General features: G+C 41.8%; 1 protein-coding gene across 1 annotated transcript in view; it reads right to left on the bottom strand.

Annotated features, from left to right (window-relative positions):
• The window catches only part of LOC126251575 (tetraspanin-33-like), a 67,443-nt gene that overhangs the window by 9,247 nt on the left and 35,365 nt on the right, over window positions 1-22,831 (bottom strand). Inside the window, exons 5-6 of the mRNA XM_049952100.1 lie at window positions 17,175-17,222; window positions 389-505 (exon numbers count right to left, since the gene is read on the bottom strand). Coding sequence (XP_049808057.1) covers window positions 389-505; window positions 17,175-17,222 — 165 coding nt within the window. The remainder of the gene's footprint in view (window positions 1-388; window positions 506-17,174; window positions 17,223-22,831) is intronic.

Below are 22,831 nucleotides of genomic sequence, written 5' to 3'. Positions count from 1 at the left end.
CTGTCTGTCTTTACAACTGAGATTTCACTCGTCATCAAATGGACTTAAATGACAGACTATCAATGTAGACTCATCGTATTAAATTCATTCATTTGTACTTCAGTGATTTATACTATATTGCATTATCCCTTTTAACTTGCATTATAAAAGCAGAAGAAGAAATTGGAAATGACTTCCACACTTGATAAATTGCCATTTATGAAGAGTACATTCCAGAACTGAATAGGGACAGACAACAGTAATAGTAATAGTAGTAGTAGTAGAAGACTGCTCTCACTGTCAAAATAGACAGGGCAAGAAAGGCAACTAAGAAACTCCATGTAGTCTTGAACAATATACTGTTCTTGAATCAAACAGTTTCAGAACACTTAATTAGCGTAATACCAACCTGGGATAAAGCTATGCCCAAAGCAATGCCTGCGATGGTGTATAAATTTCTTTCTGCCCAGGAACGCACAATTTCTATGCAGCCACTTGTCCACACTTTCTTACTAGCCTCTGCAACCTGTAAATGAGTGAACCAGATTACAGTACAAACATTATTTTACACCCTTTACTCTCTCTCTCCCTCTCTCTCTCTCTCTCTCTCTCTCTCTCTCTCTCTCTCTCTCTCCCCCCCCCCCCCCCCCTCCTCCTCCCCTTTCGTGAAGATACTTATTTATCTGCTGAGCCTTGCAGATGTACATGTTAAGTGTAGCAGTTCACAGAGCCAGACAGCAAAGTATTTACACAGGCATTCTACTTATTCAGTTTTGGACATACATCTTGGATAGTATCATTTCTTCTTCTGGTATTTCAGCTGATAACCTTACAGCCATCTTCAGGTGTGAAACTTCCTGGCAGATTAAAACTGTGTGCCAGGCCAAGACTCGAACTCAGGACCTTAGCCTTTCACGGGCAAGTGCTCTACCTTCTGAGCTACCCAAGCATGACTTCGAGAGCTTCTGTGGAGTTTGGAAGGTAGGAGACGAGGTACTGGCAGAAGTAAAGCTGTGAGGACAGGGCATGAGTCATGCTTAGGTAGCTCAGATAGTAGAGCACTTGCCTGCGAAAGGCAAAGGTTCCGAGTTCGAGTCTCAGTCTGGCACACAGTTTTAATCTGTTAGGAAGTTTCATATCAGCGCACACTACGCTGCAGAGTGAAAATTTCATCTTCAGGTGAGTTGCTAGCCTAAAGTAAATCACTTGGTACAATGCTGTGCAGTAAATATGTGTGTGTGTGTGTGTGTGTGTGTGTGTGTGTGTGTGTGTGTGTGTGTGTGTGTGTGTGTGTGTGTGTCAGTGTCAATCACAGATTAAACTTTGTGTGTTTAAGCGTAAAACAAAGCAAGTGCAAAGTCAGCAAATCCACAGCACTTACAAATCATATGTTCAATTATTATTACTAGTGATGCCGTGCTGGAATGCCAGACAGTGAAGACTCTGAACAATAATTCCTCTAAGAGCAGTGTGGTTCCCATGATTTGTCAAGCTGGAAATCCTAATCTCGGTTGAGTAGGCTGTGTGATAGTTGTTTTTACACAGCTGCCTTAACCACTAAATCCCAACAGGATGAGGCTGGGATCCTGAACACTGTATTCCCCAGGCCACTCCATGGATTATGGAAAGGTCAAGGTATTTGTGACAGTCTCATCCTACTGAGATTCACTGATCAAGGAAGCTATGGAAACACAATTAACCAAGATAAGGCTTTTCAGCTTGACAAATGGTTTTCAGCTGGACAAATTGTGGAACACTCGTTTCATGTCTGCACTCTCAGAGAAATAATTGTTCCGAGTCTTCACTGTCTGGCAGTCCAGCACAGGAAATCAATTTTAACAATAAATCACATTAATTTTAAGGCACCGTGGATTTGCTGACTCGGCACTTGCTTTATTTTAGTTTTACAAGCATAAATTTTTATCTAGGAGTGATACTTTTGTTACCAATTTCTCTGACGCATGCATGCTTATTCTACAGTATTGGGTGAAGTGGTTTAAATTCTGCTAGAAGACAACCTTGAAGATGACGAAGGTTTTCAGATGAAATACCAGAAGCAGAAATAATACTTTCCCCAATGCATACCTGAAAGGTGACTGAATATTCTACCTTCTCTGAAGGCTACACAAAACACAGGTGTCATTCTAAAAAAAAAAATCATCACTGTGGTTAGAAACTTACAGGAAACTGGTCATAGACAGCTGACCACAATTCTAAACAAAGAATTGCTTGCACATATAATTTAAGGAGAGGATTTTAGGTCGTATACAACAAGTCTCATTATAACACGTGTCTAATTGTCTTGGAAATGTACCCTCCAAAGAATAAAGTAGGAAGTGTACTATCAGTGATACAAAATATTCAATCTTATCATTACTGGTCTTTCCAGCAGCAACAATATAAGTCAAATTCCTATTTGAATGAAAGTGTTACTTATAATCTTCTGTTATTTACTTTGGATTATTCACATGTGACCACAAAAGATGTTAGTCTATTCTGATTCATAAGCGGCACAACAAGAAATTGGCAGCGAGGGCAGTCTTCACATTCAAGAAAACAGTTAATGTGCTGGACACATTTTCAATCAAGTCGGCAGCCAGAAGTACAAAGAAGATGTCAATAGTGTCAAGTTCTTGCTATGCCTATTTTTTGTAACAACATAAAAAGAAATGAACATATAATTCGTATTACAAAAACTCTGAATTAGTCTTGACATCTTGAAAAAACAAGGATGGTATTCTGATCTTGTCATTATTGTACTCGACTCTGTACACATTGTGCACAAATAAAACATTTGTGAAGTTGTTGAAATTAATTTGACAATAACAGTGTTTCGATTTATTTTGCAAATCCCGTGAACAGAATTTTTGGAAGACATGACATTGGAAACAGTAATGGCATTTTATGAACACACTTTATTGAACACAAAATTCAATTTGTCGTTCATGAAAAGATAAAATTAATCTTTGTTTCTTAGTTTACACCAGCCAACAAATAGATTTTGTTAATATGTTTGGTGAAAAGAAATCAACCCCAATTGATAACTGAGGCTGAAATTTTGTTGAGTTGGACTGTTTTAAACTGTTCATTGAAGTGAATGTTGGGATTTAAATACAATTTGCATTTTATATGGAAGCAAGCTATTATGTACAAGAGACTATTTTATTCAGGTGAATGGAAGTAATGATGATATCTGGTGAAAACATAACTCACAAATTATAACTAAAAGGTGCAAATTCATGAAAATTTCATTAGGTTATAGGCCCATATCTCTTATAAGTGAATATTTAAAACTGAAGGGTCAATGTTTACAGACAAACAGGTGGTACACTAATTAAATGTTTTTAAAGAACAAAGACACTATGACTATCTGAATTTACAGATAGTACAGAATACAGTGGAACATACTCTTTGTTTTAGCCTAGTAATGAGAAATTCAACTATTCTGGTTGTAACTGGTTTCAGAATTGGTTACAGAAATAACAGAATTTAACTGGCATATCACAGATTTACACCCACTTTCAGGACACGAAAGCATACAAGAACTTGTCAAAAATAAACTATATTCTATATCTAAACACAAAGATGATGTAACTTACCAAATGAAAGCATTGGTACGTTGATAGACACACAAACAAACACAAACACAAAATTCAAGCTTTCACAACCCACAGTTGCTTCATCAGGAAAGAGGGAAGTAGAGGGAAAGACGAAAGGATGTGGGTTTTAAGGGAGAGGGTAAGGAGTCATTCCAATCCCGGGAGCGGAAAAACTTACCTCGAGGAGAAAAAGGGACAGGTATACACTCGCGAGCGCGCGCGCACGCGCACACACACACACACACACACACACACACACACACACACACACACACACACATCCATCCGAACATAACAGACACAAGCAGACATGTGTAAAGGCAAAGAGTTTGGGTAGAGATGAAGTTGAGGCGGAAGTACAGAGGCAAAGATGTTATTGAATGACAGGTGAGGTATGAGTGGGGGCAACTTGATTAGCGGGGGTTGAGGCCTGGTGGGTAACGGGAAGAGAGGATATATTGAAGAGCAAGTTCCCATCTCCGGAGTTCGGATAGGTTGGTGTTAGTGGGAAGTATCCAGATAACCTGGACGGTGTAACACTGTGCCAAGATGTGCTGGCCGTGCTCCAAGGCATGTTTAGCCACAGGGTGATCCTCATTACCAACAAACACTGTCTGCCTGTGTCCATTCATGCAAATGGACAGTTTGTTGCTGGTCATTCCCACATAGAATGCATCACAGTGTAGACAGGTCAGTTGGTAAATCACGTGGGTGCTTTCACACGTGGCTCTGCCTTTGATCGTGTACACCTTCCGGGTTACAGGACTGGAGTAGGTGGTGGTGGGAGGGTGCATGGGACAGGTTTTACACCGTGGGCGGTTACAAGGATAGGAGCCAGAGGGTAGGGAAGGTGGTTTGGGGATTTCATAGGGATGAACCAAGAGGTTACGAAGGTTAGGTGGACGGCGGAAAGACACTCTTGGTGGAGTGGGGAGGATTTCATGAAGGATGGATCTCATTTCAGGGCAGGATTTGAGAAAGTTGTATCCCTGCTGGAGAGCCACATTCCGAGTCTGATCCAGTCCCGGAAAGTATCCTGTCACAAGTGGGGCACTTTCAGGATTCTTCTGTGGGAGGTTCAGGGTTTGGGGGGATGAGGAAGTGGCTCTGGTTATTTGCTTCTGTACCAGGTCGGGAGGGTAGTTACGGGATGCGAAAGCTGTTTTCAGGTGGTTGGTGTAATGGTTCAGGGATTCAGGACTGGAGCAGATCCGTTTGCCACAAAGACCTAGGCTGTAAGGAAGGGACCGTTTGATATGGAATGGGTGGCAGCTGTCATAATGGAGGTATTGTTGCTTGTTGGTGGATTTGATGTGGACGGATGTGTGAAGTTGGCCATTGGACAGATGGAGGTCAACGTCAAGGAAAGTGGCATGGAATTTGGAGTTCCGGAGATGGGAACTTGCCCTTCAATATATCCTCTCTTCCCGTTACCCACCAGGCCTCAACCTCCGCTAATTTCAAGTTGCCCCCGCTCATACCTCACCTGACATTCAGTAACGCCTTTGCCTCTATACTTCCGCCTCGTCTGACATCTCTACCCAAACTCCCAGGCCTCAACCTCCGCTAATTTCGAGTTGCCCCCGCTCGTACCTCACCTGTCATTCAATAACATCTTTGCCTCTGTACTTCCGCCTCGACTGACATCTCTACCCAAACTCTTTGCCTTTACATATGTCTGCTTGTGTCTTATGTGTGTGTGTGTGTGTGTGTGTGTGTGTGTGTGTGTGTGTGTGTGTGTGTGTGCGCGCGCGCGCGCGCGCGCGCGCGCGCTCACGAGTGTATACCTATCTGCCACAATTTTGAGTTAATATTACAGAATCAGAGCTGGAGACATTATTAACTTCCATTTTCCATAATATTCACAATAGTTTTATTTCCCATTACTTCATATCAGCAGTTGTCATTTTAAATACACTACACACAAGAATTAGAGGGTCACTTTTTAAACTGTGTCATTTTTCCCCATTGTTACACACATTTGGCTCAATGGTGTCCACAACCTACTTCTGCAATGGTGCAAAAGCATGGCGTGCTGCAGTATCACCCGTGGGCTCAGTGTTGCTTCAAACGACTAAGTGTCGACACTTAAAAAAAAAGTCAGAACTCAGAAGTTCATGTAAGGTGGGTTAGTGATGTCATATTGATCCCAAATTTCACCACAGTTCTGCCCAGTGCTATTGTGGATGCATCGGAGATAATGTTAAAGTCATCATACACACACCCTTATCAATATATCACCCCCTTCTCTTGACACCTCTGTGTGCAGAATCTAATAAGAAATTTTATTTCAATGAACACAAAAGAATTTGCATCCACATTCTGTCGAATAATCCATCATGGAAAAAACAACAAGCATAATTACAAATTATCTTTGGATAAGAAAGTGAACTACAATCTGAAGCAGTGTAGCTTTATTAATCATGGACCAATTAAATCTCAATAACTCAGATACACTACTGTGGTTGTGCTATTAATACAGGTCATAGGTACCACTATGTGTAATGGCCATGATAGGAATGGAATAGCGGACATGAATTGGAAAATATTTTGGAAGGGGAGAGGGCGGGGGCGAGGGGAGAGAGCGGGGGCGAGGGGAGAGAGCGGGGGCGAGGGGAGAGAGCGGGGGCGAGGGGAGAGAGCGGGGGCGAGGGGAGAGAGCGGGGGCGAGGGGAGAGAGCGGGGGCGAGGGGAGAGGGGAGAGAGCGGGGGCGAGGGGAGAGAGCGGGGGCGAGGGGAGAGAGCGGGGGCGAGGGGAGAGAGCGGGGGCGAGGGGAGAGAGCGGGGGCGAGGGGAGAGTGCGGGGGCGAGGGGAGAGAGCGGGGACGAGGGGAGAGAGTGGGGACGAGGGGAGAGAGTGGGGACGAGGGGAGAGAGTGGGGGAGACTTTCCTGAAGTGTATGTCCCCCTATTACTTTTCCTTCTCTTCCTTTTCTAACTATTTAATTCCAGTCTACTGTTAAAAATTTTTGTCTTTTTTAATTATGTAAAAAATTTTTTTTATCACACATTGGTTCAATCTCTTCACTGTTGTGTAGTTAGTAGGCGCATTCCTATTTTATTATTCATTATTAGACCTACTCCTTCACTGCCCCTATTTAATTCTGCGTTTATACCCCCATACTCATCTGTCCAGAAATCCTACTCTTCACCAATTCCCAATTTAACTTCAGCTTATCTATTTCCCTTATTAAATTTCTAACCCACCTCTCTGATTAAGTGATCTAACATTTAAAACCCCAACCTGTAGAATGCCGGTTTTGTTTTTCCTGACATCCTCCTGAATACTCCTTGCTCGAGGTCCAAATGCCAAACTATTTTATTTAAGAAGATTCCATCATTATTAAGCCACACAGTACAGCTACATGCTCTCGTGAAAAATAATGCCTGCACAGTTTCCCTTTGCTTTCAGCAGTTCATAGTACCAACATAGCAAAGCACTGTTGGCTAAATGTTACATGGTCAGATCAATTACGCACACTGCTGCCCCAGTTCAGGAACCCCAAGTTTATCTGGGCCTCCACAAACATCCTTCTATTGTGGTTGTACCTATAATATGGCCATATGAATCACCAAGGCGGTCAAATCATCATACCATGGCAACATCAAAGTTTGATGTGAGCATAAGAAATGAGACCTTAATACTTCAGGTATTTGTCTTTTGAAACATTAAAAAGCATGAATTTCATTTGTGTAGCCAACAAGGAGAAGTCCCCCGCAGGACCAACTTTTTGAAACTATCTATTCGGTGATGTAGGATAAGATCCTAGGCATCACACACTGTAGCCACAGGTCCCTTGTTTGCAAGCAATTGTTGAAAAATAAAAATAAATGAATTCAGATTTTTTGCGATACTCAATAGCATTAAAATGGTTGTATAATATAGTCTGGTTGTGTGACTAAATGGATAGGATAATAGTTTCACCTTTATGACGTGTGTTCAAATCTCATCAGGTGCACAAACTTTATTTTTATATCTTTATCAAAATTACTTTGATCATTATTTTTGTTCAATTAACTAGTTCAAATGTAATTTTTTAGTTCTATTCCTTTGTCACATCATTTTAATCACTGTATGAACTTTTTCATTTGTTTCATTGTTCTTTATACAGGGTGTATACGTGGACAAGGAAAAAAAATTCCCGGATTTCCCGGTTGAAAATACACTTTCTCCCAGATGAAAATACACTTTTTCCATGTTAAATGACAGTATACTTCTCCTCGGTACTGTAAAACTTATCAATCCTTAGAATGTTTATGGTTTTCTACACAGACGTACAATTTGCCGACACTTTAGAAAACGAAACCTGGGGGAAAAAAACACGTTTTGGAAAGATCTTTGATGTGCAGGAAAATGTAAGCTGCATTTCTTCGTTTTACGGAGGTATAAATTCAAATTCCACCAAACATGTTACTTTCCGAAGCAGTGAAATCAAGATTGCGACGCGCTTTTGTAAGTCAGCTCATGTCGCGTGATCTCATGTGATCTTAAGCAGCGCGAACACACAAAAAGAAAAGTTAAGGTTTAAATTAATATACATAGTTTTGCTAGAAGAAAAACAAACCTTTCACAAATAACATTGATCTCGAAGATTAATAAACTGCAAGAGAAGCTAAGCTTCCACATATAATGCTGATCATTTTGCGCGGGTTACGCTTTAAGATACATCACACAAACGTGCCAGTAAAATTTTTAATAACAACTGTAACATTATGTGATTGCCTTATCATTTTAAATCATTCACTAATCGAGCAGTCGCTCGGCAACAGCTACAGTTAGCAAATAATGTTGCGAGAATGTAAAAGGTGAACGACCTGTGACGTAACTTGTTTATTGTCGAAGCGCCGTCAGAGATGCTGTGAGTTATTGACTTTGAAAACCGCGGCGCGAAAAACGGACAGAAGAAGAACACTTTTTTACACATTTTTTTTTTATGTATGAGATATTCTCGATGAACAGTTACTCATTCTTCTCTTGTCTTTGTAACTTGTGTCGGACGCGCATGTCTTGCCGCCGTATTATTATCGTTAAAAATAATATTATTTTAGTGTAAAGTAAAAGTGCAATACTAAAAGTGCAATACTGCATAGCAGTAGATTTATTGTGTGACGTGTATGTGAAAACGTCAAAGGAATTATTTTTATTACGAGAAGAGAAGTGCCAGTCAAAATGGCATCCATGTTAAATCCTTCATTGCAGTGTAAGTTCGTCTATTAATTGCCATAAATTCAGATTTAAATGGAACTGGTGTATGGACTATTTGTTTAATATAGAATCTATGTCTCACTCCTTCATGAAGTTATTTAATTTTCTTTATGTTTCTGCCAAATAGAGAGTTCACAGTCACGAATTCTTTCGTCGAAATCGGACGGAAGTTGTATGCGGCGAAATATTTTCTCTGCGCCATATTCTATTGGTAAATGCATGATAAACTACGGTCCCTTAGGAAATTCATGTTGAGCTATCCAAAAATAATTATATTTTGAATAGGCATTTACTCTCTTCCGCAATGCAACTTCCGACTGATCAGACGATCCAACAAGAAACAGCCGCACACGGTCGGCGTTCGCAAATGTTTCCACCGCTGATTATAGCTATATGTTACAGCACAAAAGTAAACATATTGTTATAATTAGCGGCTACGAATGGGGACATTTATAGCTGTATGTTTATGTATACACATTACGTAAACATATCGTTATACAACGTAAATGTCTCATCTTCTGGGCTCGAAATTCTTCTAGATGGTCGTCCTCAAAGTGTTGATTTTTAAATGAGAGTCAAACGCTCTGATTTAAGAAATTCATCGTACGTTCTCGCACATAGTAAAAGGAAATTTACTTTAAAAGCAACACTTTTCAAACCACCATTCGCAGTATTTTCCCGTAACCTGTTAGAAATTTGTTCGTTTCAGCAGTTGCCAGAGAGCGCCAAATAACAGGCGTCACTGCGCCTGCGTAGCTACGATGACGCAGGAAGCCCGCATGTTTGTACGTGTAAAATATTAAAAGATCTTGCTCTATGTCATAAAAGAAACAAGGCATCAGAGGATACTTCAGCAGCATTGGAATTTCGTGAACCATACTAAAATGCATAATTCGGTTTAAAGTGAGCAATCGTATGTCCAGTTTCGGATGTAAATTTTCTTGAGTAACAGTACTGCATTATCTCATGTTTGGTTCTTTATTATGGCATAATGCCATACGAGCTAGAAGATGGAAAACGTGCACTTGAAATGCAGCGAACAGTTGAAAGTAGCAAACAGTGTGAAATTAAACACTTCGTTCGAAATAAATTGACTGCCTCAGCGCAAAATATTAATAAAAGCCAAATCTCTTTAGCAAACTGACAAAAATAACTTCATTGTTCTGCAAGGTGATTAATGCTTGACTGTCAGAAAGGTGGAAATAAAACCTGAAACTAACAACATATTTGAGCCTTCCATAATTATGCGAACGTATTTTAATTCATTTGGTAGCTCCCAGCCACATAAATCTGTTTTGTTTTCATTTAATGTGAGAGCAATAACCGAAGAGGAAACAGCAAAATCACTAAATGTAAACACAGGTCACATGGAGACTACCCACCTCCCCACTACAACTCAGACTGCTCTGTGCATCAGCCCCGGATCTACGATATTTCCGAATCGGAGCAATTTAGATAGTGGCACCCAGCCACACATCTGTAGCCAGAAGCGGGAAAAGGTACTACTCATAGGCGAATCAACTGCGCATGCGCAAGAGCCCACCCGCAACTGCTCAAATGAATCAAATGTAAACAGCTGTCATGTCACGCTCATCGGAGGCAATTTGTTGTTAGGAAGCACTGCATATTCTTCCTAAAGCCTTTGACATACTTTGGTTGGCAGACGCTTGTATGAGCACTGTGTTTTCTTGTTGTATATGACACATTTCCTTTGCAATTTATGTTTTATTTTCGTTATTTTTTCTCTCGTTCATGTTCTTTTGCTGCAGCATTATTCTGCAGAAGAGGGATACATTAATATTCTTCGTTAGAGTATTGGTTCTTACCAGTCAAAATCAGAAAAATTTAACTGGTAACTAAAACAAGGAAAGGTTCCCGGAATTCTAAAAAATTCCCGGGTTTTTCCCGGTTTTCTCCCGGACGAAAAAATTCCCGGGTTTTTCCCGGATCTCCCGGGTCGTATACAGCCTGTTATATCATTCTTATTTCAAACGGAATTTTTGTGAATATGAATTTAATTATATTTATTTATCATAATATTCAATTATTTGAAAATTCCATTCTATCAGTTAAAAAACAAAAGAAGAAATCTATTTATATTTGTGATATGGCATGAAAAATGTATTTTTGTTACCAGATGTGCAATTTTTTTTGCACAGTGATCGTCGTACAAACATTTAAAACATACCTCAATGCCTATTACACTCTGGACAAAATAATGCAAATGAAAACTTCAATGAAAGATGGGTTCATAAGTAAAATGAAATTCAAGCAAAATGAGAAATACATATAATGAAAGGAATAATGCAGACGTATAAACAAATAAATAAATCGAAATAAATACATAACACTTTAATTAAAAACACATGTACAAAGATTCAAAGAGAAAGAATGATAGGCAGAAAAATGGGACCGATCAAAGAAGTGATACTATGATTAAAATTATGTGACAAAGGAATGGAATTAAAAAATTACATTTAAATCAGCTAACTGAATAAAAATGATGATCAAAGTCATTTCAATAAAAGGGAAAGAAACCTGAGGAGATCTGAACCCCCAACCTTCTGCACATGAAGCTGTTATTCTATCCCATTAAACAGATTATGAAACAACTTTTTAATGCTATTGAGCAACACACAAAAGTCAATTACTTGCAAATGAGGGCCTGCCAGGATAAATAGCTGCAATATGTCATACTTGGGATCTTAATTTACATCACCGTACAGAGTGTTTCAAAAAGTCTATCACACCGTTGAGGATCTCTCCCTGTCAGTACTATCTTACAGGCAGTAAAATTTGCTAACACACACTACCAATTCACTGTATTATTGATTAGGTTTACAGAATTAGACGATTTTCCAGGACCTATGTAATAGGACCTGAAGGCATTAGCCTGGTCAGATTAAATGTAGTAACAACTAACTAAATTCCGTCCGAACAGGCCTTGCAAAGCCCAATGGCTGACTGGCCGCCCAGTCATCCTCAGCCCATGGGCATCATTGGATGCAGATATAGGGGGGCATGGGGTCAGCACACCGCTCTGCCGGCCCTGTCAGTTTATGAGACCAGAGCTGCTACTTCTTAATCAAGTAGCTCCTCAGTTTGCCTCACAAGGGCTGAGTGCATCCCGCTTGCCAACAGCGCTCAGCAGACCGGATGGTCACCCATCCCAAAGCTAGCCCAGCCCAACAACGCTTAACATTGGTGATCTGACGGGAATCCGTGTTACCACTGCGGCAAGACCATTGGCAAAATGAAATAATAAATAAATAAAATTGAAATGTATGAAAAGATTTAGTTTTTTATTATTACTTTCTCCTTGTAACAAAAGTAACTTTTTCCATGAAGTTATTTTTCATCACTTGAATGTTCCAAATATCTCAATTCTTTTAGGACACAACAAAAAAATGACCTATATGGAAAAATTTCCCTTATGCAGTTTCCCTGAAGAATGCTGCACAAGATACTGACTTAAACAGAGACAATGAGTAAGTGCAAAATACTATACAAAATAACAATATAAGGAAAGGGACCATAGACTGCAGGCCTAGCGTCGGAAGGTGGGGTGTGAAGGATGGGGGCAAATAAAAAGAATGGGGAGCAGAAAAGGCAGGGGAGCAGAAAAGGAGAAAGGGTGTAGAGGTACATTGGCAGAGAGCGGCACACAACAAGGATGTGGGCATGTGAGAGGGAAGATGGTGATGAGGCAAGGGAGCAGAAATTGTTGGGTGGAAGGTGTGGAGGCAGTAGGTTACTGTAGGTTGAGTCTGGTATAATTTTGGAAGTGGAGAATGTACTGTAAGGGTAACTATCATCTGTGCAGTTCAGGAAGACCGGGAGTTGAGGGTAGGATCCACGTCACATGGATTGTGAAGCAGCCACTGAAATCAAGCATGTTATGTTCTGCGGCTTGTTGTGCAACAGTGTGGTCAACTTTGTTTCTGGCCACAGTTTGACAGCGGCAGTTCATTCTGATGGGCAGCTGTTTGGTAGTCATACCAATCTAAAAAGCTGTGCAATGGTTGCAGTAGAGATGGTAAACAACATAGCTGCTTTCACAGGTGGCCAGGCCTTTGATGGGGTACAACAAGCCTGTGACAGGACTGGAATAGGAAGTGCTGGGTGGGTGGATTGGACAGGTCTTGCACCTAGGTTGTTCATCCCTGTGGGAAGGGGTTGGGATTGGGAGCGGCACAGGAATGGACTAGGATGTTGTGGAGGTTGGGTGTGTGATGGAACGCTACTTTAGGAGTGATGGGAAGGATCTCGGATAGGATGTTCCTCACTTCAGGGCATCATGATAGATAATCAAAGCCCTGACAAAGGATGTGGTTCAGTCATTCCAATCCAAGGCGGTACTGGGTGACAAAGGAGTCACACTTCTGTAGCTGGCTCATGGGGGCTGGTGGGAGGATTGGGGAGGGGGGGGGGGGAATGTGGACTAGGTCTGATGAGTAGTACCTGTCTGTGAAGGACATGGTTAGATCTTCAATATATTGGGAAAGGGAATTCTTGTCACTGTAGATACACCATCCCTGGGTAGCAAGGCTGTCGGGAGGGAGTGACATTTTGATGTGGAATGTATGGCAGCTGTCAAAATGTATGTTCTACTGGTAGTTGTTGGGTTTAATGTGGACAGAGTTGTGGATACAGTCACCAGAGAGTAGGAGATCACAATCTAGGAAAGTGACATGCTGGGTTGAGGAGGACCAGGTGAAGTGGATGGGAGAGAAGGTGTTGTTGTTGTTGTTGTGAAGGAATGAGGATAGGGTCTCTTATCCTGAAGTCCAGATCATGAAGATACCATCAATGAACCTGAACCAGGTCAGGGGTTTAGCATTCTGGGAGACTAGGAAGGGTTCCTCTTGATGGCCCACAAACAGGCTGGCATAGGGGGGGGGGGGGGGGGTGACATGCGAGTGCCCATTGCTGTGCCATGGATTTGTTTGTATAGTTTCCTTTCAAAGGAGAAGTAGTTATAAGTTAGGATAAAGTTAGTTAGGTGAATGAGAAATGAGGTAATGTGTTTGGAGTCTGAAGGACATTGGGAGAGGTAGTGTTCAATTGCGTAAAGACCATGGGCACGAGGGATGTTGGCATATAGGGAAATGGCATCAACAGTGACCAGTAGGGAACAAGGAAGAAAAGGGCGTGGGGATAGTGGATAGTCGTTGAAGGAAGGAGTTGGTATCTTTGATGTGGGAGGCTAGATTACGAGCAATTGGTTGGAGGTGGTGGTGGTCAATGAAGGCTGAAACCCTTTCTGTGGAGGTACAATAACCAGGTACAATGGGGCATCCAGGGTTGTTGGGTTTGTGAATTTTGGGGAGCATGTAGAAGGTGGGGTATGGATGGGATGACTCTGGCAGAGTTTACAGCTGGGGAAAATCATACAATTGATGGAGGCCTTCTGCCTGGCAGTCACTGTGACTCAACACAGCAGTGGTGGAACCTTTGTCAGCAGGGATGATTAGGTCCGAATCTGTTTTGGACTGTGTATGGCTGTTCTTTCCTCTGCTGAAAGGGTGGGATTCTTAGAAAGGGAACTAGGGAAGGGTGGTGAGGCCATGTTGAGGGTAAGGAATTCCTGGAAGGTGATTGGAGTGTGGTTAGGTGGGAGTGGAGGAGGATTATAATTCGATGGTGATACAAACTAGGAGAGGCAGGATTCAGTGTTGGAATTTGGTCAGCTTTGGTTGAAATTTCGACTGCTGGGATCGGGAGAAGGGGAGAAGGTCTCCAACACATCCAGTATGGTTAAATTTGGAAGTAGGGCTAAAGGTGAGGCCTTTGGACAGGACTAAAATTTCTGTGGGGCTAAGAATTTTGGTGGAAAGGTTAACAAAAATAGTCCAGGATTGTTTGGGCTCTGGATTTGAAGTGTTGGTAGGGAGTTTTAGAGGATGTGGTGAGTAGAAATGGTCCACTAGGCAGGGTCTGATTGCTATAAGGGTGATGATCAGGGAGGAGCACTGAGTACGATAGGGGTTGGACAGTGGTGACCCAAGACGGAAGTAGGACGTCAGCAGGTTGGATAATTTATAGAGGTGGTGTTTGGAATGTTCTTCCAGGTGCTGGAGAGCAAGGGATTTAATTTCAGAAATGTGACGTATCTGGCAGCGATTGTACAGCAGCAGTATATTGCGGAGCGAGCAGAGGTGGTTCTGGGATGCCTGTGCCATGGAAACGAGCTTTTGCAATACCAGGTTTGTGAGGGACAGTGACTGGCAGAATCTGAAAAGGTGGAAGTCACTGTGAAAGGAGGGGTGGGACCCACACAAAGGAAATTTTATGTTTAGACCATTAGGGGAGGGGAGTCCATGGTTTAGGTAGCATTTAAGGACTATGATGTGGGACTGGGTTTTAGTCAAGGAAAGGGATACTTTTCTGAACTGGTGCAGAAACATACAGCTGTGGTCCACTGTGGCAGGGATGGCATTGGAAAAATAGGAAATGATGTACAAAATGGATAAAAGAGCACTGAGTGATTGGGAGCAGCTGGATACCAGAAAAAGGTCAGTAAAATTGTACAACAGGTGTGCAAAGACACACACAGATTGGGGGGGGGGGGGGGGGGAGGGCAGAAGGAAAATAATTTATATAGATGTGGAAGTTCATGTGGTACAGGTATGTGAGGAAAATAAAATGTGAAAATACACGAGGATGAAGGAGGAAGTAGTATGATCAATATGAATAATTATAATTATCGGTGAGAGGAATTTGGGGCATGAGATGCTGCACCAACAATCTGAGTGGTCACATAGCTATTTGTGGTGTTTGGATGAGATCATTGACACAGTGTGGCTCTGAAGTCAGCACATGTGCAGTTTGTAAGGTGATGAAAATATACATGAAGGAAGAGAAAGAACGGACAATGAAAAGATTAGCGCTTTACACGTAGTAACAAAGGAAAATAACACAAGGTTGTGGGATGGAAGAAAAGCTGTTAGGCAAAATCAAACAATGGAAATTCCACGTTGGAATACCAACAATGTAAGGAATAGGACAGATTGCTACTCATCTTAAAGAGGACCTGCTGAGTTGCAGACAGGCATAACAGAAAGACAGTTGTTACACATGCAGCTATCAGCTAAAGACTTCCTCAGCAAAGGGAACATACTCACATTCACAGAAACACACCTAACGCACATTCGGCTGCCACTGCTGGCAACTCCAACCAGGATGAGACTGTCACGTGAATAGTAATCTGGAGAGGGACGGGGAAGGGAGAGGGATAGCTTGGTATGGCCGTGTGGAGAGCAGAGTACTCTTTGACGGGGTGTGCAGGGATTACAGACTGCCAGGTGCAGTGTCAGGTGGTGGTGGTGGTGGTGGTGGTGGTGGTGGTGTGTGTGTGTGTGTGTGTGTGTGTGTGAGAGAGAGAGGGGGGAGATGGGGGGGGGGGATGGGGCGAAGGGGGCAGGTGGGGGAAGGAACAGTTACTGCATGTGCAAGGTCTACCAATTTGAAGAAAATCTTCAGACTAGTTCTAACGGCAGCAAACCAACCTGAGTGGTTTGTGGCCACTGTATAAACACCTTACTGCTACTAATAGAAGTAGTCAGAAGTTAACGTGTATATAAACAGAATACCAAGAAAAGATTTACTTGTCTGTGCAATTACATTGTCATGTGGAAAAGTGACAACTCACTGCTACACAACCTCGTGCAAGAAAGGTACACATTATGCAGAAACAAAAATGTTCATTTGTTTACCTACACGTCAACTCTGTTTCTGAACATAGCTTTGGGCAAAATTTATAACATTATACTTACTGCACAATCTTACAGTAAGTCATGTGTCCTAATGTATGACTAGTTTATTTACGAACACAGTTAACTTTTAAGTGTATGTTAACCGATCTGTTTTAAAACATTCAAGTTGTTAAATGAACATGTAAATAAATTTTATGTCCAAACAACAAATTTACTGATAAAGATCTATATAAACAGCCTTACACAAAATTACTTTTGTTGAAAAAATGTGACATTTTGTGAAATTGGAATATTCTTCTGCAAGTTGAATTTACAAAAATTAAGCTGAATGATTTATTAATAACTGCAGTTAACACAAAATAAATAGCCCTGTCTCTGAAAATGTGTCTTTCATGAAACAGGTAGCAAATCCACTTTAAAAATGTTCACTGTCTGGAACTGGTCCAAAACAAATACAAGGCGAATGAAATCTAAACTGTCAACACACTTGTAATAAACAAATAACTATTAAATGTGTCCATTATTTTGTTCATCACTTAAATTTCAGACCAGGAAATTTTGTCCACTTGCCTTCTCCTCTACACAACTTCATCATCATCTTTTGAAATCCTTCTGATACATTAAAATGACAAGTGATCATAACCTACAACAAATGATATGATAAATGAAACTCACCGAGAGTTCTTGGACGCCATAGCCACACATTATGTTAATAAGCCCACTCTGAAATAAACAAAACGAAATCCTATTAGTCTTAATGTTATAATTAATATACTAAAATATGCAAGCAAAATTTCTAGACAATGAAATAAGATCCCTACAAAAGATGTTAGTTTACTTTTAACCTGATAGCTATCACAAAATTTCTTCTTTGTGCCACATAACACCGTAATTTTATTTTATTAAATTGCCTTTTTTTTTCGGGAAGAAGTCATTTCAGTTTAAATGGCTAATCCACATGCTTAAGCTAAAATATGTGATAATTCTGCTTTTAGCATGCAACAAAGGGGACATTTAGTATCATTTTCAACTGTGTCACAAACATGAAGAGAAATTTCATTTTTATGGCACTGATTATTGGAGGAAGGACAGCACAATCAAAACCGAAGGGTGGAAATTTAAATTACTGTTACTTTTAATTTTTTGGGAAGTACTGTAAACACACAATTTTTACCCACGTCCTTCCTTCCAAAGGGGAAATTGCAGCAAGCAGCTGATCATAGAATAGCATAAAGAAATTAACTCCAATCAAGTTGAACTCTGAAATCGTTTTGTATAAAGAAAGATCACACATTAATTTTACTGTGATATGGAATCAACTTTGACTAGCAAAATTTTGTGCATCAAATCAAGTTCAGTTGCAGTTGTCAGTTCATAATTTAGTGGCATTACAAAATGGATTTCATTTTGCACAAATAAAAATGGAAAATAAGTTGTGCCATGTTAAGCACATTGGCCTAGTTCAAACACCTTAACTGTATTTCAGTTTGGCCATACTCCCCATCAATGCTGCCTGTGACCTCTCTAACATTGAGATTTATCTACAGGGGAGAAAGAGGTGGTGACAGCAACAGAATTGGAATCTAATGCAAGCAAGCAGAAAGTCATCACTTACTGAAAGAACACCCGACACGGATAGACTGTGTGTTTACTCGACTGTGTCTAAGCGGAAGGGACCATGGTCTATCAGCAAAGGACTACCTTTGTGTATGCCTGGCACAAACACACTGGACACTTATGGAATGCCAATAAGCTGGATGCATAGAAACTGTGTCGTTAACGTTCTGGACATTCAGTTCGTTCAAGTACTGTGTACTTATGGTTATGTCACCATTTCACATTTCATAAGCTACATGAGCTGTAGAGATTCAACACTTCTGTGTACACACTTTATGACAGAGGCACTTGCCAATTTAAATTGTTCAGTGTTATCCGCTTTCTGTATGTGTATCTTACAGACATTTCATTTAAACATGAACAGTCTATGCTTGGTTATTCCTTAGTTCACAGAACACTTGTGCAGGGCGCATTTGGCAGTGAAAATTTGTAGTGCCTGTTTCAGGTACACTATAAGATACTGTATTCTATTTGTCATATGAAGGAACTCTAAGGTTATTGATATTAATGTTGTATGTAACGGCACAGCATCATGAACCTAATCAAGCTGCACTCTATGCAACAAGATGATATGACTATGGAAGTCACCATACATTGCTCCAATATTCTTGGACCACAAGCTAATGGTGGACATTGACTAGTTGTGGACTACAGGGACTTAAATAAGGTGGTGATATTATCTATATCTATGATGGATGGTTTAAGGCGGCAAAGATATTTACCACAATAGATCTTAATCAGGCATACTATCAAATGCCATTAGAAGAAGGGTCTAAGCATGTAACAGCATTTCTGACACAGATTAGAACCTGTCTGAATTTAATCATTTACCATTTGGGTTGACTACAGGCACAGCTGTGCTCTCATAGTTAATGGCTGCAGCATTTTCCGATATCAAGTTTCAGTATGTCTCTCATTATCTTGATGAACTGGTCCTACATATTGATTCAACACAAAAGAGAAGTTTTTAGTAGATTGAGGGGGGGGGGGGGGGGGCAGAGCTTAGCGTTAATTCACAAAAGGTGACTTCGCTTGTTCTACCATGAAGTTTTTAGGCCATATGGTCTCCAACAAAGAGATTTCCATCAATCTGGAAAGAGTTGAAGCAATCAGACGGTATCCCATCTTACGAAATGTGAAGGAAGCACCCATATTTGCCAGGATAGCCATTTTTTAGAACACTTATTTGTGAGTTTGCAGAGAAAGAACATATGCTTCAAGGGGTTTGAATGATTTACAGAAATTTTATTAAATCTCTGAATTATAAACTCTGGACATACTGCACATGTGGTAAGGAGAAAATTAAGTACTACATTGAGCATAGACAATTCACCCTAGAAACTGACAAGCAGGTGCTCAGCTGTATGCTGGTCATGCCCAGAAAGATCAGTCATGTAGCCAGATGGGTGACCTCAATATTAATGCTCAAGTGCATGACACGAGTCTTGGCAGCTGAAAACTGAAAGCCATGGGTGAGAGCCCATGACTGCGCCTTTCATATGGCACTCTGTAGGTGATGCTCAGCAACATCCACATTAGAGGAGCAATAATAAAAGCAAAAATTGTCAGCATATAAGGAGGGCTATGCCAAAGACTCCACAGCTGCAACTAGACCGTTGATGGCCATCAGAAAGAGGGGGACGCTCAGTACAGATCCCTGCAGTACGCCATTCTCTTGGATGCTGGGGGTACTGAATGAAGCACCCAGTTGAACCTGGAATGAATGGTGCAACAAGAAGTTCTTGACAAAAATCAGGAGTGAACCTGGAGATCCCACTCATTTAACATAGTAAGGATGTGGTGACCATGTTGTGTCATAAGCCTTCTGTAGGTTGAAAAAGAAGTTATGAGGTGCTGAGGACATGCAGAGGCCATCCAGAGAGTGGAATCCAGATGAATCAAATTATCAGCAGTAGAGTGGCCTTTGCAAAAATCACCCTTAGATGCAGCCGAAAGGCCCTGAGACTCAAGGAGCCGACACAGCCGCTTGCTCACCATCCATTTGAGCAACTTACACAGAATCTTGGTACAGCTGGCTGGGTGATAACTGTCCATCTTTAGGGGGTTCTGACCCTGTTTTAGCACTGGAACTATGCACTTTCCTGCCACTGGGAACTTGTCCTAGTTTCAGATACGATTAAAGAGGGCAAGGACGTGACACTGACAATCCACTAAGAGACATTTCAGCATTTGGTTGTAGATGTGGTCTAGCCCTGGAGCAATATTAGGGCAATGGGCTATGGCACTGGAGAGTTCCCATTCAATGAAGCAGGTAGTGAAAGATAAGCGCATCTGCTCCACCTACAGTTTAATTAGCCAAAAGATGGGGTGGTGGTTCTCAGACGTAGGTGCACAAGCATAGCCCTCAGCAAAATGGTTGGTGACTCCGTCTGGATCAGTGTAAATGGAACCATCTAAGGAAGTATTTGGTACACCTGCAGCAGACTGGAAGCTATAGAGACATCTAATCTTTACTCATACTTGCAGTGGAAAAACATGTGGTGGAAACACACTGTTCCCAGGATTCTTGCTTTCAACGGTGGTATCCTGAAAAAGACATGATGCCTCAGTTAGCTGTCAAAAGAGTTGCCATTGTATGCTGAACAGCTGCATTGATACTGCCTTGCAGCTTAGGAGAAGAGCAGAAGTGAGCCTATCCCAATCAGCATTGCAGAGAAGCCATCTGGGAGGGTGTCCTGGGGAGAAACACTGAAGGAGTGGCAGGAAGATCGTGGACTCTCCAGTGGATAGATGGTGGAAGTCCAGGGCTGCAAAAGGAAGATCAATGGGTGAATAAGTTCTGTGTGCCACACTGAAGTGTGTGGGGGCACACAAGTTCATATGGAAGAGATCGAGCTGTGCCAGGAAAGTTTCAATGTCTTTACCATGGCCAGTGATTACTGCTCCACCCCACAAATGATTATAGGCTTCGGAGTTGCCCAACACTAGGAAAGGTGGGGGGAGCCAAGAAAGTAATTGAGACAGTACATTCTTGGACACAAGATCATCGGGAGGCAGATAAACATTACAGATGGTAAAATCCTGACGTGTCCTTACCTGAACAGCCACAGCCTTCAAAGGCATATCAAGAGGCACAAGGTAACTATATATGAGTTCAGAATATACATACAAACTCCACCCAATACCCCCTCATAGTCAGTATGATTCTTAAAATAACCTCAGTAGCCATAGAGGGCAGGGGTCCGAGTTGCTGGAAATGCATGTTTCTTGGATGGCAATACAGAATGAAGGGTAAGTGCTTAAAAGCTGCCATAGCTGTCAGGTGGTGGAAAAATCTGTTACTATTCCACTGGAGGATCAGACTGCATACTATGGGGGCACGAAGGGGCCTGGAGACTGGGGCTGGTCAGGTTATGACCACAGATCACGTGCTGCCACCACTTGAGACATCATGAGATCCACTGGCATATGTTCTGCAGCACATTGCCTGAGGAGATATGGTGCCTCAGTGGCCATTGGGATCTCCACCTTGGGCATAGGAGGAGTGCATGCAGAGTCTGGTAGTGTGAGGACTCTGGTAGTGTGAGGACCACCAGTGTTTTCCTTCGTCTTACAGGACTTCCTTTAGTCCTCCTCCTCCTCCTCCTCCTCCTCCTCCTCAGAAAATGAGAACTGAGAAGGTTTTCCTGAATTGGTTGCAGGGATAGAGGAAGAACTAGAAGTCCGATGGCCAGAAGCCTGTGGTTCCTTCAGCCATGATCTGGCATCTGGTTGTGGACCAGCAGAAACCGTAGGAGGGAGAGCCTTGAGGGATCTTTTCCTAGCCAGAGAAGCCACAGGAAGATGAGGCACTTCCGGCTGGGGGATGGGGATCAGTGTCCCCAGCAGGCAGGGAGCCAATGCTCCCAAACTGGGTGCAGTGGAAGCACCAGGAGAGCCCCGAACTGCCTCAATGGGAGGGGATGGAGAGGCAGTCATTAGCAGGTGGCTCTGAGAGCCCACTGTAATAGGCACAATGCAGGAAAGTACCAACAGACAAGGCAACAACACTGAGGATGTAGCATAAGATTGTGTCATTTGTATGGTATTAAGACACTCACACCTATCCTGACCTTTTCTGAGCTTGTCGAGAGTCTTGTACTTGTGGATTTTCTCCTCATGCTTAAAAACTGAGTCATTTGGTGAGCAGGGAGAATGGAGCACGCCAACAGCTTACACAGATGGGGAAAGGGGCACAAAAAACATTTGCATGCAACGGATGTCTACATTCCCATAGAAAGGGGTAGTAGTGGTGCAATGGGAATACATCTGTCTGAACTTCATACACTTGAAGCATCTCGTAGGAGGAGGAAGATAAGGTTTCACATCACACTGGTAGACCATCACCTTGACCTTCTCAGGTAAAGTATCATCCTCAGAAGCCAAGATGAAGGCCCCGGTAACAACTCTGTTTTCCCTTGGTCCTTGTGGACACGACAGATGAAATGCATACCCCATCGCTCTAAGTTGGCCCGGAGCTCATTGTCATGTTGTAAAATAAGATCATGACAAAAAATGGTGCACTGGACCTTATTGAGACTCTTGTGGGGAGTGACAGTCACAGGAATGTCACTCAACTTTTCACAAGAGAGCAGTGCCTGTGACAGGCTAGGAGATGACATTTTAATCCAGAGGGAACTGCTTGTCACCTTAGAGATGCCTGCAACTTCCCCATATTTGTTTTCAATGTGTTCAACAGAAAATAAGGGCTTTGT

Source organism: Schistocerca nitens, chromosome 4, assembly GCF_023898315.1.
Source record: "Schistocerca nitens isolate TAMUIC-IGC-003100 chromosome 4, iqSchNite1.1, whole genome shotgun sequence".
Classification (NCBI taxonomy): Eukaryota; Metazoa; Arthropoda; class Insecta; order Orthoptera; family Acrididae; genus Schistocerca; species Schistocerca nitens.
Note: the sequence above shows the minus strand (reverse complement) of the source record. Positions and strands in the feature narration are given on the sequence as shown.